General features: G+C 42.6%; 1 protein-coding gene and 1 long non-coding RNA gene across 2 annotated transcripts; one reads left to right on the top strand and one right to left on the bottom strand.

The window, feature by feature from the left end:
* Positions 1-469: 469 nt before the first annotated feature.
* Positions 470-9,423, bottom strand: RFK (riboflavin kinase). Its single transcript, XM_084834269.1, has 4 exons — positions 9,167-9,423; positions 5,952-6,103; positions 4,729-4,831; positions 470-3,357 (listed from the first exon to the last, which is right to left on the bottom strand). The coding sequence occupies exons 1-4, from the start codon at positions 9,246-9,248 to the stop codon at positions 3,224-3,226; spliced, it is 471 nt and encodes a 156-aa protein (XP_084690395.1). The 5' UTR covers positions 9,249-9,423; the 3' UTR covers positions 470-3,223.
* Positions 9,424-9,557: 134 nt separating this feature from the next.
* On the top strand, positions 9,558-18,180 carry LOC146352527 (uncharacterized). Its single transcript, XR_014787750.1, has 3 exons — positions 9,558-9,699; positions 14,716-14,981; positions 15,500-18,180. It is a non-coding gene; the product is annotated as an uncharacterized LOC146352527 (long non-coding RNA).
* The last annotated feature ends 1,119 nt before the right edge of the window (positions 18,181-19,299 follow it).

Genomic DNA, 19,299 nt, shown 5'->3' with positions numbered 1-19,299 from the left:
AAAATGGGGCAGCCGCAGGCCAGGTTTCTATGATTCATGGCAGCAATTATAGGGTTGGAGAAAGGCTGAGGTGCCTTTTCTAACAGGTACTTACGTTCATATTGCCCACAGTTTTTAAGTTGTATTTTCAAAATTATGCTAAGGATTAATATTCATATTTTATGAACACTAAGTGCCCACCTTAAATAGCATTTGGCCCAGACTATTGTTGCTAACGATGCTTATTACAAATTAGGGAAGGATGGAGTGGAATGTGCTTTATCATCTTTGTACATACCTAACAGAATCTAAAGTATTTCCAAAGCAAACCACACTTCCATTGCTGAATTAATACAACAAACAGAGGTGTACTTCTCTTGTAGGCATATTAGCACAGGTATTTTTCCTTCAATGTAAATATAGCAAAAGGTGTTTACTATATTATTTATGGCAAATTATTACCCAACTTAAAAAAGCAGTGTACCATAATGCATGTAAAGTGTAATATTTTATTAGATATTATTCTGTCTTCCCTGTACCAACTCAAGTGGGACAAAACTGAATAGCACACATACACATTTTCCATATTTATTTGTTGAAATGAGTACAAAAATAAGACCCATAATGACAGTGATAGGTTTAAAATGAATTTGCTTTAAATACAAGTACATAAAGAAACCACATTCAATAACTACTCATTTGATTTCATATACCAATATATTTTTATCAGGGCTGATCAATAAAATATATTTCTGGATTATACTTTTAGTACTAGTTACCAAAAAGGACTTTGCTGCCGCCACCGCATTCTCTTAATGAATAATCCAAATACATGTAATGATTCTTGGACTAGCATTTCATAACGTAAACCCTATCAGAAGGCACCAATTTATAAATTTCTAAGACAACAACATTCTAAAATAAAACACAATTGGCAAATACACATAGGCAACATATTCCAAGACCACAGAGTTCTGATCATGTTATGGCTCTGGTAAGAGACTACGCTTACTTCCAACACTTAACATTTATGTAAGTTTTTGTGGTTCTCCACAAATCCTCTTGCCTAGGGCAATTATCCCAGCCCTCTGCTCATCATGGCGTGAGGCTTTTCCTCGTTTCTCCTGAGCCAGGAAATGTATTTATGCACTACTAATGAACTTTGCAGCATGCAGAAGCACTTCTGCTAGCTCCAAAGCCCATATGTTATGAGACAGTATACCTCCCCATACCCAGTTAAGGGAAGAAAGATTTCTCACTTTACACTCTGAACCTTGGAGCTAACAGGAACAGCATGAGACTTGCCACTACAAGCCAGCTGCTTGTGTGGTAAGACACGTTCTCTGTCACAGAAAGAACTTGTAGGAATCAGTGGCAGCACCAAATTATGGCTGGCTAATAAGCCAAATCTAAAATACGTAAAGTCCTGTTGTTGGTAGTTTGGGGTGGGTGGGGGGAGAATATGTTAATGTTTTTATATTATGTTTTAACATGTTGTGAACTGCCCAGAGAGCTTTGACTCTTGGGTGTTAAAGAAATGTAATGAATGAGAATATGGGTAATGTTACTAAAGACAGATATAATAGGAACTTGGTATTTAAGCTTAACTGCATCTCGGACCTGCATGCATAAAAGTTTTTTTTTTTTAAAGGGCGGAGGGGGAACTTAAGTTTCCTTGCAAATCAGCAGCACAAGGGGAAAATTCTCAAATGAGAGACACAAGTATGTTTCCCACAGTGAACGCACAAAGAAAGCATATGGGAGAAACACTATCACCGTGGCATACCCTGGTCCTTGTGCATTACTTTGCATGTCTGCAATCAGTGTACATAAATATGAACTGTATACATGTGGACACAAAATATTGACTTGGGAACCCTGGAAAAAAGCCTAGTTCTCAACTTCAGTGCTAAAACATGGATGGATGTGCATATGGCAGGACTTGCCACAGCAATCCCACTCCCCACACACAAATTGAACCAACAAAAGTATTGCATTACTATAAAATTAGTCCCTCTTTTCAGACTGAACAGACTTTTAAACACAAAATGTTATGTTCCAACACCCCATTTTGTTAAGTGGCCTAAAATGTCATTGTAGGACTTTTGGTCATGTTTATACATAACCAGAATTAAATACACAATTTGATAACAATTAAGTTTTAAAAAACAAAACAAAACTGTTTTGCCTGGGATAAGTGAAGTCCCCTTGTTATACCCATACAGATATCATGGACAAGTTATGAATACAAGCTACACCCTATCAAATTCCGTAATTGGGCACTGTAGGTAATTAATGCGTGTGCACACACAAAATGGTGCACCAAGAGATAACTGCTATATTGATATAGCAGCAAAGTAGACCCTATAAATGTGTTCATCACAGCTTCTTCCAGGTGGGTTAAAGAGGCAATTCACCATTAAATAGTCCATTCATCAGACTAGAATTTAACAGCAAAATTGCACCAAAAAAATTTAGTGACAAAAGACTCCGCAACATCCTTTTATCATTTTACATCCAAGAAAAATATATATGATTTAGAAAGATTTGTGTTTCAAAGCTGGATTCAAATGCCTCAGGGCCTTTGCACCCTATATTAGAAGCAAGTGCAATAGGTAAGGCTTCCTGATAGCTAGAAATACTGTGGTGAATCAAGAGGAAGTCATGCTTTAGTCCACTGAAATCAGTCTCAATTTAATGGAATTAAAAATGTTTTACTGTCAGAATCCAACTCACTTTTAATTAATGACAATTAAAAACAAAGCATCCAAAAAGAGTATAGTTTTGCTATACAAGACTGTAAAAACTATTCAATCACATTTCCCTTTCCACTGGATTTCCCTCACTAAAAAAAACTTCTAGCATGATAGCTTTGACATTTAAAATCAGAAAATGAATTGTAATTAAAGATTAGAAATATTTAGAAATTACTTGTATTTTCTGAATGTAGGGAATTGACTTTTGCCCAGCCTTAGATGAGCTAGTAATAGATAGTTTGCATATATTGCACTGTACATGGTGAAACCATGTTTTCTAACATGTCTGGTTACAATCTGATTTTTTTTTAAATGAGTAGTGTTACTTTAGAGTTCATTTAGCTACTATTTTAATCCAATGCTAATACAAACAAAAACCCTAAGCCACAGGGATACCGGTCAAAACATTTTTCTCCAAATAATGACAACCGCTAAAAGATTAGTGCAATTTAAACGGTTAAAATGAAAATGAAGAAAAGTGGTATCCATCAATGACCATTAGCCATACTGCTAACATTAGCAGTGTGAAAGAAGTTGTCACCTTTTAATTTCTGATGTTCTGGCAAGTCTAGAGTTTTTTTAGCTTCTTCAATGTCACCTTGAATAGCTGCTATTAGTGCATCTGCCGGATAAGAAAAAGAAATGGGTATAATTTCACAGACTAGCTCTAAATAAAGCATACAATACTGGTAAAAGCCTTCTTCAAAAGTAGCACAAGTAAACCAACAGATAAGGGCAGACATAAGACTGGTTGAGACAGTACATGCACAAACCTCAAGCTCATGCCCTCATGAGGTCCCTCTTTCATGGCAAGCCAGTCTGTCATTATATCCAAACTGACTAAATTTTGCCTGAAAATACATGCTGCAGCAACCTTGCTAAAGTTAAGCAGGTCTAGTCAGTTCATTGCCTAGATGGCAGACCACTGGAGAACGCTACATACACTGCTTTCAGTTCCACTGAAGAAAAGTGGGATATAGATGTAGTGAATCAATAAAACCAGACTCGGAAGCCACAATCAAATTATGGCTTCCAATTCTTGTTTGCACAAATCATAGTTGCAAGAGAGGAAATACAGGAGGGAGCAAGTCAACTTTGAGCCAAAGTCTCAAAGACTTTCTGTAATGCCAAACCATGACTTCACATTACATCTCCGCCCAGAGAGCTTCGGCTATTGGGCGGTATAGAAATGAAATAAATAAAATAAATAAAATAAAATAAATCTCCACTGTTATATGCATTCCAAAATGAGATTTGCCATTCTGGTACTGTATCTTATACCCAGGTAATTTTAATTTTCTATACTGCCCCCACCTCCAAGTAATGTGGACCATAGGAAGGAATTGTTACAAGTGTAATGTTCTTTCAAAATGAAAGATGTTTCTTTTCACATTACTTGTTTTTATTTAGAAGATGTATACACTGCCGTTCAATCAAATAATTCTCAAGGGGGCTTAAAGAGTTACAACCTTCCTCCCCCAAAACTCACACATGCAGGCATGCACTCTCTCACACACTCACACAAAGAACCCAGGAACCTTTAGTCCTCTTGCTGATGTATGAGGGCAGAACATGCTTCCCATCTTTTCTCCAGCCCTATGCCAACAGGCATTTGAAACAAAGTGTTATTTCTGGCAGTAAGTTGGAGAGCAAACTCTCTGCAGCTGCTCCTTTCCTGACCAATGGATGGAGATAGGTTGGTTGCCCCCTTGCCATAATGTTCTTACTGGGAGCCCAAGTGGTCCAACCTCTGAGTGGCCCTTGATCCATGGGCACTGCCAGAAGCCAGAGTCTCTGTATAAGCCTCTGTCTGTGAAAGACTCCCCGGTTATGTATAATAGACACAGAATATCTATAATGCAGTTTGGGGCTTTTAAAGACGGAAGCCGCAAGGTAATAATACTTGAGGCCTGGCTCACCCCCAGTAACATTACTTGTGGAACTACAAACATTACTCCACTGAAAGTTTTTACAAAAGGCACTCAAGACTTACCTAAAGAATCAAAGTTTTTTTCTGGTCTTATGTATCCAACAATGATTATACTAAGTATTTCTCCATAGAAGTCTTCCTTGAAGGTGTGAATAATGTGGGTTTCCTAGAACAACAGTTTCATGATTTATTGACTGATCAAATCATCAGCAGCTTAAATTAATGCACTAGCATATGGGGAAAAACTGAAAATGGTTCAACTTAAAGATGCATTCTCATTTCTAGAATAATTAAATTGTTTTGTGAAAGTTAGACAGCCTATGCTTATCTAACTCTCATCAACTCGTATAAAGTATTTGTAAAAAAAAAGAAGTCTGAAACATGTAATGTAAAACCATTCCAGTTAATCTGGTTTAGCAAACTGTGAACATATTAGACCATCATCAATTTATCCAACTGCATTTTCACCCGAATTGGTATATATAGATTTGATTACATTGATAGTTTAGCACTCAAAATGGCCGGATATGAAAACTAAAATAATTCATGGAAATGTTTGTATTATAATGCAGTTAACACTTCAGGAAGAAAGCCTATTTTTACTGCCTTCTGGGGTATTACACATGTTTTACTACGATACAACATAGATGGAAAGCTTTAGGCTTGGTACTCCTTTGCATATGCTCCCTTTGTAACTCCCCACAATAGCCCCAACTAACTTGCCCACCCTTGTATTTCTCCCCATCCTCCCCAATCTAGACTTTGACCAAGTAGGGGAGAAATCAGTGTGGAACAGCAACTGTGTAAAACCTCCTTCAATTACTAGTAAGGGCTTCCTAAACATAGTTGCTCTACACAGCTTTCAATCAAATTTGTTCTGATGATGCATGCATGTATATACACATACATGATATTCCATATTCGTGTGCCTGCACGCACATTACTTCTTGGACAGTTTAAAAATAATCACTACAACTCTCAAGATAGAAAGCTTTCTGCCATCCCCCAGTATATGTACCCCAATTTCTTAATTTAAATTAAAGTGTAACTCAAAGTATATGATCTACCATCAAGGATCATCTGTCAAAAATAAGGTAAATTGTTTGAAGGCATAAGAACCAGAATGGCACTCTTTTCCATGATGTTATAAAAAAGGAAATTATTTCACTGCACACCCAGTCACGCTTTCAGGTCACTTCCCTAGTGGTAACTGAAGCTTCCTGAATAGGTTCCTACTGATCATGTGGTTAGCTTCTCATAAAATAATTAATACATAATGATCTTACCACTGATTTCTTGACATTTTTGTAATATGGATTCCAGCCTATACTCAAGACCATTTTATGTGCATCTCCATTTCCAACACAAGCCCATCCATAGTATATGCCAGTAGAGATATCAGGTGGGAAACTATCAACCACTTCCTCAGAAAAGTTTGCTGAAAGACATAAGTGTACCATTTACTATTACCATTTAATGTACCATTACAAAAATCTTATACAACATGCAAAAAGGATGAGAGAAAGGTCTATGTAAGTTCACTCCACTAGAAGGTATTTGGTTAAAAGCTTTGACTTGGGTGTTTAGTCCTTATGGTTAACTGCTGTTTGTTTTACAAAATTAGTATTATTGGTATTTATTTGAGTTTTAAAAGACTGTTTTGAATAGTACTTATTTTGTCAGTTTGCCAAGCTGAGTTCCCTTTCAGACAAACAGGCAGGATATAAGCTTTTAAAATAAAGAAATACAGTAAGATATTCTTGTTTTGACAAAATGTAACTAGAATCCAGATGAAAGATGGACTCTTAGTCCAGCTAGCCCAATTTACATGAAGCTGATTTAAGGGTGCCATCCTATGGGGATGCCTGTCATCTTCTGAACTCGGAGGCTAGCGGGAATCCTATGCAGGACTGGAGGAGTGTGGAGGAGATGTATATCAGCTCCTTTCACCCTGCATTTTCGCAAGATGGGCAATTTTGCCCATCTAGCTGGGGCTCTGCAGAGTGGGAGGGAAGGAGACTGGGGCAGCTGGAGGATTCTTTGAAAGCCAGCTGCGCCAGTCTGCTTTCCTCCCCACTCACAGAACCGCCCCTTTCCCTCCTCTCCAAGCTTGCATTTGTGAGCTTGTAAAGGCAGCCAGTGCAGTTCTCTCTGTGCCAGCTGTGAGGGGGAGGGCTAGGGGAGCTCAGACTCCTGGTTCCAATGGCAGAGCACTGTCTCTGACCTCAGATCCAGGAACCCAAAAAATTCCTCTCTAAAACAGTGTTTTAAGTCGCCAAGAAAAAAGACATTTAAATGAAGTTTCTTGGAATTAATGCATTTGCAAAATAAGCGCATAGTGTTATTGGCTACTAGTGAAAAATGTATTTCTTCATAATCCAAATATACAAAATTTCCAACAATTACATCATATTTACAATAAGTGTCATTTAACATTATTAAATTTAGATTTTATTTTAAGCCAAGTTATTTTTTAACAGCCACACTTAATATAGCCATTTTAAAAATTCTAAATGAGATTTTTATTTTGCTCAAACTTGTTTTATTTACACTGCTGCAAGTCATTTTATCTTCACCCTCATGGATATCTAATATCACGCTCTGTTATCCATTATGCAATCAGAGACATAGCTAGCACCCCCAAAATACTAATGTATATCTCCAGGTAACAAGCCAATTTAAACCAAACTGTCATGTTTAATTGCTTATATGTAAGCTACTCTGGGAGCCTTTTTGGCTAAGGAACAGCATAAAAATACTTCAAATAACATTTCTTATCAGAGTCTCTTTTTGCAAGAACCCTGTGAAGTAGCTCACTGTTCCTCTCTATTTATTAATCGGAGCTGCCATGGTTTAAATGAATTTTCAGTAGAGATACAAGGAACTGTTTCAAATCTGGGGTGCGTCACTTGCTAGTGTGCCATAGTAAATGCAGAAAAGTATTTTTAGGTCAAATGTGCATTCTAGCCAACATGGTCAGTTTGTATTCACATAACTGACACAGGGAACAGAACCACTCCCATTGTTGTGCAAGGAAACAGCTTTGCTTTCCAGCTGGACAAAAAGATATCATGACCCTTGTGAAGACTTCCAGAGGAATAGCTATATTAGTGTGTTACAGCAAACACACAAAAAGAAACCTGTGGCACCTTATTCAACGGTCAGAACCCCAATACCCCAAGGACTGCCTCTCCCTGTACAAACTTACCCAGTCTCCGAGGTTGGCTTCAGAGACTCTTCTCTGTGTGCCCTCTCCAAGAGATGTTCCCGAGAGTGGGGAGAGGAGATTGGGGAACAGTTTGTGATAGCCCCATGTTTTTGGTATGCTCTCCCAAAGGAAGCTCGCCCTCACAGCCTTGAATGGACACCACAAAAGCAGCCTAGACATGAGCCTAAATTAAAGTCCAAATCCCTGGGGAAACAAGTATGGCTTTGCCTGGCACCAAAAAGATGAAAGATTTATTGTGGCGTAAGCTTTCGTGAAGTTAATATGATTCTAATAGCCAAACAGCATGAACATGCACTACAATGCCCCACAGCACTGGAATAAGTTGCCCTGGGGGCGTCTGCCAAGTCCCATCATTGCAGGCTTTTAGGAAAGTCATGAAAATGTTATTACTTTACTCTGGCTTCCCCTGAACGGTTCGCTGTTGTTGCTGTTTTTATTGCTTTTAGTACCGCATCATTTTTTATTACATGTTTTATTGTTGTATGCTGCCTTGGGAGGGCTCCTGCCCTGAAAGGTGGCCCAGAAATATTTTAAATAAATAAATGAACTGATACACTGGGGCCTGAAAGCCACAAAGTACCTCTTATGAAGACAGCCCTAAACCCACCTGCTGGATTTTTTTTTTTTTTAAAGAAAAAGTAAAACTCATCAGCGTCTGTCAAGTTACAGGAAAAACAAGGGATTAAAAGAAGAAAAAAGGAAACCAAAAGCCGAATCTCTCTTTCCATCCACCTTGCCAGCCGTTCTGGGAAGTCGGAAGACACATGCAAATGAATCTAAAAATTGGGCAGACGCTCCCTCCCCACCGGAGTCATTCAGGCCCATGTGACTTCCTCGTGCTCTTGAGCGGCAATTTCCCTTCCCTTTCCCGTAAATCCCACCCCACCCCCCAGGTGGGAGAAAGGCCGAAAGTGAGGGAACAAGAAAGGATCGACTTTTTATGGCATTCACTTATTACATTTATATCCCTGCCTTCTCCTCCCAGGAGCCCAAAGCTGCGTACGTAACCCTCCCCCTCCCCCTCCTCTAATGCACACAACCACCCTGTGAGGTAGATTTAGGCTGAGCGTCTGGCGACAAGTCATCCTGTGAGCTCCACGGCCCAGCGGGGTCTTGAACCCGGTCCCCGCAGACCCAGACCATCCCTCTAACCACCACACCTGCCCCGCCCCGCCACGCCCCCTAACCTCCCTCCCACCCACCCACCCACCCAGGGCGTTGGGGAAAGGGCCAGAGCGAGCGCCCCCCCCCCTCCTCCTGCGCCGCGCTCACCTGTGGGGATGCCCAGCTCCTTGGAGCCTCGGCCGAAGCCGCGCACCACCTCCCCGCGGCAGAAGTACGGCAGGTGCTTCATCGCGCAGGCGCCCCGGCGCGAGACTTCGGCACCAACGGCCGCCGCGAGAACGGCGACCACGGAGAAATTTAAACGGCGGCAGAAGGCGAGCGAGGCGTCCGCGCAGCCCGACCACAAGCTCCGCCGGGGAGACGCGCGCAGGCGGCCGCCCACCGAGCGACGAATCTGCCGGTACGGAGAGGGCGGAGCTTCGTGTTGCGTCACAGGAGGACGTGAAGGCGGTGGCCGAGTGACGCCAGAACGTCCTACCAGTCGGTGGCAGCTCTCATTGGCTAAGGCGGCCCGACCGCTCTGAGTCTCAACTCCCCCGCCGGTGGGCGGGGTCACCGCTGTTCTGACCTGCTGCGGAGAGGAAGAAAAAGCAGGAGCCAAGACTGAACCATAGCGTGTAAGACCATCGAGTCCAACAGCAACGAAGAGTCTTGTGGCGCCTTAAAGGCTGTATTGCAACGTAAGCTTTTTGTTGTTTATTCGGTCAGTCGCTTCCGGCTCTTCGTGACTTCATGGACCAGCCCACGCCAGAGCTTCCTGTCGGCTCCCCCAAGGTCGAGCCCGTCTCCTCCAGAATATCATCCATCCAGCTTGCCCTTGGTCGGCCCCTCTTCCTTTTGCCTTCCACTTTCCCTAGATCAGCATCTTCTCCAGGGTATGCTGTCTTCTTATGTGGCCAAACCCAAAGTACTTCAGCTTTGCCTTTAATATCCTTCCCTCAAGTGAGCAGTCTGGCTTTATTTCCTGGAGTGTGGACTGGTTTGATCTTCTTGCGGTCCAAGGCACTCTCAGAATTTTCCTCTAGCACCACAGTTCAAAAGCAGCTATCTTTTCAAAAGCAGCTATAACTCTCGCAGCCATAGGTTACTATGGGGAATACCATATGCAGACCTTTGTTGTCAGTGTGATGTCTCTGCTCTTAACTATTTGATCAAGATTTGTCATTGCTGTCCTCCCAAGAAGTAAACATCTTCTGATTTTTTGGCTGCAGTCAGCATCTGCAGTAATCTTTGCGCCTAGGAAGACAAAGTCTGTCACTGCCTCCACGTTTTCTCCCTCTATTTGCCAGTTATCAATCAAGCTGGTTGCCATAATCTTGGTTTTTTTGAGGTTTAACTGCAACCCAGCTTGTGCACTTTCTTCTTTCACCTTCATCATGAGGTTCCTCAGCTCCTCCTCGCTTTCAGCCATCAAAGTGGTATCATCTGCATATCTGAGATTGTTAATGTTTCTTCCAGCAATTTTAACTCCAGCCTCAGCTTCATCAAGCCCAGCACGTCGCATGATGTGTTCTGCGTACAGGTTGAATAGGTAGGGTGAGAGTATACAACCCTGCCATACTCCTTTCCCAATCTTAAACTAGTCCGTTGTTCCGTGGTCTGTTTTTACCGTTGCTACTTGGTTGTTATACAGATTCCTCAGGAGGCAGACAAGATGACTTGGTATCCCCATACCACCAAGAACTTGCCACAGTTTGTTATGATCCACACAGTCAAAGGCTTTAGAATAGTCAATAAAACAGAAATAGATGTTTTTCTGAAACTCCCTGGCTTTCTCCATTATCCAGCAGATATTGGCAATTTGGTCTCTAGTTCCTCTGCCTTTTCGAAACCCAGCTTGTACATCTGGCAATTCTCGTTCCATGAATTGCTGGAGTCTACCTTGCAAGATCTTGAGCGTTACCTTACTGGCATGTGAAATAAGTGCCACTGTTCGATAATTTGAACATTCTTTGGTGCTCCCCTTTTTTGGTATGGGGATCTAAGTTGATCTTTTCCAATCTGTTGGCCATTCTTGTGTTTTCCAAATTTGCTGGCATATGGCATGCATCACCTTGACAGCATAATCTTGCAAGATTTTAAACATTTCAGCTGGGATACCATCGTCTCCTGCTACCTTGTTATTAGCAATGCTTCTTAAGGCCCATTCAGCCTCACTCTTCAGGATGTCTGGCTCTAGCTCACTGACCACACCATCAAATCTATCCCTGATATTATTATCCTTCCTATACAGATCTTCCATATATTCTTGCCACCTTTTCTTGATCTCTTCTGCTTCTGTCAGGTCCTTGCCATCTTTGTTTTTGATCATATCCATTTTTGCCTGGAATTTACCTCCGATGTTCCTAATTTTCTGGAAGAGGTCTCTTGTCCTTCCTATTCTATTATCTTCTTCCACTTCCGTGCATTGCTTGTTTAAAAGTAATTCATTATCTCTTCTGGCTAACCTCTGGAATTTTGCATTTAATTGGGCATATCTCCCCTTATCACTGTTGCCTTTTGCTTTCCTTCTTTCTTGGGCTGCTTCCAGTGTCTCAGCAGACAGCCATCTTGTCTTCTTGGTTTTCTTTTTCTTTGGGATGTTTTTTGTTGCCGCCTCCTGAACAGTGTTGCGAACTTCTGTCCATAGTTCTTCCGGGACCCTATCTACTAAATCTAGTCCCTTAAATCTATTCTTCACCTCCACTGCATATTCATTAGGAATATTAGTGAGCTCATATCTGACTGATCTGTGGGTCTTCCTATTCTCTTTAGTCTGATTCTAAATTGTGCAATAAGAAGTTTGTGATCTGAACTACAGTCAGCTCCAGGTCTTGTTTTTACCGACTGCATATTTGTCCGCCACCTTTGGCTACAAAGGATGTAGTCAGTCTGATTTCGGTGTCGACCGTCTGGTGAAGTCCATGTATAAAGTTGTCTCTTAGGTTGTTGGAAGAGAGTGTTTGTTATGCACTGTGAGTTGTCTTGGCAAAATTCTATCAGCGTATGTCCTGCTTCATCTTGTTCTCCCAGACCATGCTTGCCTGTGATTCCAGGTGTCGTTTGATTACCCACCTTAGCATTCCAGTCTCCTGCAATGAAAATAACATCTTTTTTTGGCGTACTATCCAGTAGGTGCTGCAGATCTTCATAGAACTGATCTACTTCTGCTTCTTCAGCATCTGTGGTTGGGGCGTATATTTGGATCACTGTGATGTTAAATGGCTTACCCTGAATTCGAATTGAGATCATTCTATCATTTTTTATATTGTATCCAAGCACTGCTTTAGCCACTTTATTATTAATTATGAAGGCTACTCGATTTCTTCTGTGGTCCTCTTGTCCACAGTAGTAGATCTGGTGGTCATTTGATGTGAAGTGGCCCATTCCAGTCCATTTCAGGTCACTAACACCCAAAATGTCTCTATTTAATCTTGACATCTCCCCAATAACCACATCCAATTTGCCCTGGCTCATAGATCTTACATTCCAGGTTCCTATGGTGTGTTGATCTTTAGAACATCGGATTCATCGTTCACCACCAGCACCGTCGGCTGCTAGCCATCCTTTTGGCTTTGAGCTAGCTGTGTCATCACATCTGGGGCTAGTTGAACTTATCCTCTGTTCCTCCCCAGTAGCATTTTGACCATCTTCCGACCTGGGAGTCCCATCTTCCGATGGTGTACCGACATATCTCTGGTTGTACTGATCCATTTAGTTTTCATGGCAAGAATACTGGGGTGGGTTGCAGTTTCCTTCCCCAGGGATTGTATTTAGTCTGACCTCTCTGCCATGACCTTCCCGTCTTGGGTGTCCCTTCACGGTTTAGCTCATGGCGTCATTGAGGTGCTCAAGCTCCAGCACCCCAACAAGATAACGATCTCCTTTGCTGAACTTTGCTGAACCATGGACTTAATTCTTATTATCTGACGAAGTGGCCTCTACTGCATGAAAGCTGTGCCATAATAAGTGTGTCCCCAACCTGGTGCCCTCTGACTCTTGTCATCTATGTCCCTAGCCAGCATGATGGGGGCTGTAGTCTAAGACAGCCGGAGGGCACAAAGTTGGGGAACGCTGCTAAAAGTGCCACAAGACCCTTGGTTGTTTTTGCCACAATAGACGCAACACTGCTGCCCCTCTGGAAGACCCAAGAAAGTGTCCATAACTTCCCCCCTTGGCATCGACTACAAATCCATCTTTCAGTCAAAGTAGTATTGGTTGTAGTAATAAGCTTATCAAAGGAAGAAAGTGAAACAAGGATCCATGAAATCAAAAAGGCATCCTCATGATTTCATATTTTTTTAAAGGGGAGACACCCCCCCTCCAACCACCATCCAATTACAGAGCACAGTTACAGAGCTCCATGGACTAAACCGGAAAAATTACAGATGTGCCGCTCATGGGTGCAGCCACGGTGCAAAAACAGGGATCCAAGGCAGGGATCCTCTTGATTTCATATTAATCTTACAGAGCAAATCACACAAACTACCATCATATCACAGAGCACATTTGCCTCCAGGGACTGAACCAGAACATTCATGGATCTGCTACTCATGGGTGTAGCCATGGCATGATAACATGGATCCAAGACAGAGATCCTCATGATTTTTACAAGAAAGATACCCCCAAACACAATTGTATCATAGAACACATTTGCTTCCACAGACTGAACCTTAAAAATCATGGATCCTTTAATCACTTTAAAAACAAAGCAAACCCCCCCCCCCCCGGGTTTCTGGAATGAATGAGCATGCTAGTGCACACTGCCTGATCTCCTGCTGTGAGTGAGAGCAGCTAAATAATCCAGTAATGTTTTGTCCTTGGGTTGTTTGTTGTGATGTCTGGCTTGTCTCTTCCAGAACAAGCCTGAGAAATAACCCCAAACCAAACCGTGGCTTATTTCTCTGTGTGGATCGTCAACAGGCAAACCAGAATTCTTGGTTTCATGTCACAACAAACTAGTAAGGGGCCAGCACATCCCGGAGTTGTTTCAGTGCTCCCACTCACAGCAGAGGTGATCAGGCAGTGTTCACCAGCACACTGTCACACTCACAACCCAGGATCGTTTTGATATGTTTATCAGGCTTCTTTCCCCAAATCTATAATCAGATCAACTCTCATCCTTCTATACTCCCTGGCCTCTAAAAAGCATGTATCCATTGAAGCGAGGTGTTCCCACGGAACAACAACAGGTATATGAGGAATGCAACCTCATGAATCATCTGAATAGTGTTTACATGGAACACCTAAAATCAAATGTTAAGTCACACTTTACACCCTTATCTACGCAATCAGCACAGATCCAGCATGCTGTGTCACACCGTGCTGCGCAAGCTTTGATCAGAAGCACAGTCCTCATGATTCCTGCACACCATGTAATTATGGTATAAAAACCTACCTCTATGACACAAAGTCTAATGGTCCAGTCTGTGAAGGCAGATGTAGTCTGTGATTAGATTGTGGTTTGGGTATTTGTAAAAATCATGAGGATTCCTGCCTTGAATCCATGTTTTTGCACTGTAGCTACACCCATAAGAGGTGGATCCATGATTTTTCTGGTTCAGTCTACGGAGGCAGATGTGCTCTGTAATTGGATGGTGGCTTTGTGGGTTTCCCCTTTAAAAATCATATGCACTCACGAGGATCACTTTTTGAATTCATGGATCCTCGTTTTACCCAGTCCCTTTGATTCCTAGCCTTTGTCTTCTCCATCTCAGGGTTGCACCAGAGATCGGGCATGTTACATTTGGCCTGGATCCAGGTTTTCAAAGTCCATGCTGTAGAGGGATGACTGCCAAATTTGCAAAGCAGCAACGTTGGACAAAGCACACAGGCAATATGCAATGTGTGACATCTACATGTTTTTGGCTGCCTGCCATTGGTGTCACATGGTCCAAAAGGTGCTCTTGCCTAAAGAAGACTTGGCACAGGGCTGGAAAATTAATCAGGCAGCACTGGGGGGTTTCCCTCTGTTTCCCGAGCTGTATCCTTTGACGAGTGTTTTCAGCCTGTTTTCAGCTCTTTTATCTTTAAATTGGTACATGGCATGGATCCTTAAACGTGCTATTTTCTTGTCGCAATAATGAGAGAAGCAGCACCCACCAAACTTCTCACTAATATATAGTTATTAAAACTATAAAATTCCTGGAATTATACACAACTTAAGTACCCTTTAGGGCCTAAAGCAGGAGTACAGAACCTCAGATTTGGGGGCCAAATCTAACCCTTCTGGGGGCTAATCTGGTCCTTCAGCATTCCCTAGGTGACCACCCTTCCTGTTGCTGGTGTGTTGATTCTAATTAATTAGCCATTCATTTTCCCCCTTCTTTGCCCTCTTAGGCATTGGCTGAACATGAGGAGGGGTTAGTACAAATTGTGTGAGGCCTTTATGATGTTTCTCTTACCTTGCTCTATCATGGTAAAAGTCAGTTGATAATAATGTTTGTATTCCGTTGCTGGCCCTTAATTTTGGTTACTGACTTGACTGTGGTTTCTCTTTAGAAGATGGAGGTGCTGTTGGGAACTTTTTCAATAGAAGTCAGAAAAATCCACTGTTCTGCCAATTTAACAGAAAGGCCCTGGACTGAAGAATAACTCAAAAGGTGCACTCAAAGTAGTTTTGAAAGCCCAAAAGACTTTCACACACCATTTTAAGTGCATCTCTTGAGCTTCCTCTTCATTTTGTTCCTCTGCTGGTACTTTTCCTTTCTCCTTCCCAGGACTGAAGAAACCAAACTCTTTGTTCAAGGCATATTGATATTTGTGAGTGCTTTGAATCAGAATGCTGGTCACCATCAATTCATACAGGAGACGGAGGAGTGAATTCCTACCCCATTCTACTAATACAAGTATGGACTAGCAGCACCATCATAGGATGCAGAGCGACTATTGTGCCAATGTAGTGGTGGTACACAGATCTAAAACTACACTACAGAAAATGCAGCTTCTTGAGGAAATACTTCTTATTGGTTGGCAACCATGTGCTCAAGGACCTTCTCCAGGAAAGGAACATTTGCCACTGGCCTAAAGTTGTTGAGATCTTCTTGGTCCAGGGAGGATTTCTTCAGGAGAGATCTTACCACTGCTTCTTTAAGATGTCCTGGGACCACGCCCTTTCACAAGGAGGCATTAATCACCTCCCTGGCCCAGCTGGCTGTACTTTCTCTGCCAGTTTTAATTAGTCAAGAGGGGCAAGGTTCCAAGAAGTGATTGTATGGACCTGTCCAAAAACTTTGTCAACATCCTTAGGCTGTACCAACCAAGGCTGTACCAACCAAAGCTCACCCAACAAAACTGGACAAGACTGCACTCTATATACCTCACCTGATTCACCTGCTATAACACTGGAGTCTAGGAGCATATCTACATTAGCCTGAAATCCTGTATTTCAAACAGGGCTTTCTGCTTCCTTTTTAAATGCAGGATCATGACAGACTCCCTTTACATGTCCTTCCTTTCCCCCTTCCTTTCCCCGCTTATTTGAGTCCTCCATACATTTCATCATACAGCTGCTAGATGATGCTATGGTCTAGCTTGTCTTATTGCGGCTTTTCCTCTTTTCAGGAGGAAACTCAAGTACTGTAATTTGATAGTTCATTATTTCTGATATTTTAAAAAATAAAAGTAATTTAATGCAGGAGATGCCTTGGAGGTTGATGACATCATCTAAAGGACCCACAAACTTCTGTGAGTAACTAATCTCAATAGCAGGATAAAAGGTCTGTGTGAAGAAGCCCTAAGTCTCAGCAGATGCCAGAGACTTTATCTTGGAAGTGCCTTGTAAACATGTCACAGCAGACCTCTCATTGTTCCACAACCACCCTAGGGCCAGCGTATAATAAGCCCCGAACAACCCTGTTGTATCCAGTAAGAGATACAATCCAATTACTATTCCCAATTTCCTTTTATAGGCTGCCTCCCTTCATCTGAAAATAATCCCAGCTCTCTTAAAGGTACAATGCCTACACAATTGCCACATTTCTCCCCGTCCCACAAGAAACCTCCATAGTTCCACAACCCAATACTACATAACATAATCCTTACTCCAAGCAGGTGGCAGCCTGACACGGACAGGCCATCTTTCCAATTCACTTTCTCAATGGTTAAGCCCAGCTGCTGGCATAGGCTTTCTTCACATGGAGCTTTTATCCTGCAATTGACATGGCTCCTTCATGGAAGTTTGCAGGCTCTTTACATGACGCCGTGAATCTCCAGGGCATCTCCGGCACTAAATGTCCTTTGTTCCATTTTTAAATAGATTTCAGATAATGAGCTGTCAAATTGCCCCATTATGTTCCTCTTGAGTTTCCTCTGTGAAAAGAGGAAAAGCGGCAAGAAGAGGAGCAAGATCAGTGAACGATCATGGAAGACTCAGATATGGGGAGAAGGCGGGGGGAAGGGGAGTGGGGAAAAGAAGCAGATGAAAAAGGGAGTTGTTGTAACCCTGCATTTAAAACAGAAGCAGAAAGCCCCATTTTAAATGCAGGATTTTAAGCTGGTGTAGAGATGCCCATAGTCTCTAGCATGGGTGAGAAAGGCAAGTCCTGTAACACAAAATGGGTATCTACATCATTTTTGTAGTCTACTGGAGAAAGATAAGAAGCATTCTACACACGCCATCAGAAAGTTTATAAGTATAAGGTCCTCTTCTTTCAATAATGTTACAAGGGGATATGAATCTGTTCTCCCTTTTGTAAAATCCCAGGTTTCCTAACTCAAACAAAAGAGTTGTATTCAAATCTTTGTTCCTTAGCACCATGATGGCTGTCTGTATATACTTTAGATTTCCTTTGTTTCTCTTCAACCATCTCTCATCTCAGATTCCAAAGGTACATCTGGTCTAGGTTTTAACACTCCACCCATGTTTAATTTAGTGTGCATCTCTCTCCCATGCAGTAGCTCTGCGGGTGATCTCTGTTGCTGAATGCTATGTAGCTCTATATACTTGCAAAAATTCAATAGTGAAGGTTTTCCATGCTTTCCCTTCTAACTTAACTGTTTGTAAACTCTCTTTCAGGTTTCTCTTAAACCTTTTAATCTCCCCATTAGCTTGAAGGGGAATACACAGATGATCTCCGGTGAATAATATTTTATTTATTTATTTATTATTAAATTTATTAATCGCCCATCTGGCTGGTCACCCAGCCACTCTGGGCGATGTACAACATACAATAAAACAGTTTAAAACAATAAAATTCTACAATAAAAACATTTTCTAAAATACCCTAACCCACCCCAAATGCCTGCCTGAACAGCCACGTTTTTAATGCATGACGGAAGCTCATTAAAGAGGGGGCATGACGGAGTTCCCTAGGGAGGGAGTTCCACAGAGTGGGGGCCACCACAGAAAAGGCCCTCTCCCTCGTCCCCACCAGTCTAGCTGTCCTGGCTGATGGGACAGAGAGAAGGCCATCCGAGGCTAATCTTGTTAAGCGGCCTGTCTGGTGCTGCTGGAGGCACTCCTTAAGATAGGCTGGGCCAGAACCATATAGGGTTTTAAAGGTCAAAACCAACACCTTGAATTTGGCCCAGAAAACAACTGGTAACCAGTGCAACTCCTTCAGCACTGGAGTGATGTGATCTCGCCGGCGGCTGCCTTTAATCAGGCGAGCCGCCGCGTTCTGTACCAGCTGCAGTTTCCGAACCGTCTTCAAGGGTAACCCCACGTAGAGCGCATTACAGTAGTCTAAATGAGAGGAGACCAGGGCATGTACTACCGATGGGAGCAGATGGTCGGGAAGGAAGGGACACAGCTGCCGTATCAGATGGAGTTGATACAGCGCTGTCCAGCTCACAGCTGACACCTGAGCCTCCATGGACAGCTGGGAGTCCAAAATGACCCCCAGGCTGCAGACCTGGTCTTTTAAGGGTAGCCGTACCCCATTCAACACCAGGTCAGCATCCCCCAGCCTCTTCTTGTCTCTCACCAAAAGTACCTCGGTCTTGTCAGGGTTCAGCTTCAGCCTTTTCCTCCCCATCCAGCCACTCACCATCTCCAGACATTTGGACGGATTCTACAGCCAACCTTGGTGAAGATTTAAACGAGAGGGAGAGCTGCGTGTCATCCGCATATTGATGACACTGCACCCCAAACCTCCTGATGATAGCCCCCAGCGGCTTCACATAGATGTTAAATAGCATCGGGGAGAGGATGGAACCCTGCGGCACCCCACAAGTGAGTGGCCACGGGTCCGAAACCTCCTCTCCCAGTGCTACCCTCTGGTACCTGCCGGAGGGGAAGGACCGGAACCACCGCAATACGGTGTCCCCAATGCCCAACCCCTCCAGGCGGTCCAGGAGGA

Source organism: Heloderma suspectum, chromosome 2, assembly GCF_057233095.1.
Source record: "Heloderma suspectum isolate Gila_16-S chromosome 2, 16-S_ref, whole genome shotgun sequence".
In the NCBI taxonomy this organism is placed as follows: domain Eukaryota; kingdom Metazoa; phylum Chordata; class Lepidosauria; order Squamata; family Helodermatidae; genus Heloderma; species Heloderma suspectum.
This window is presented reverse-complemented; position numbering and strand designations above follow the sequence as displayed.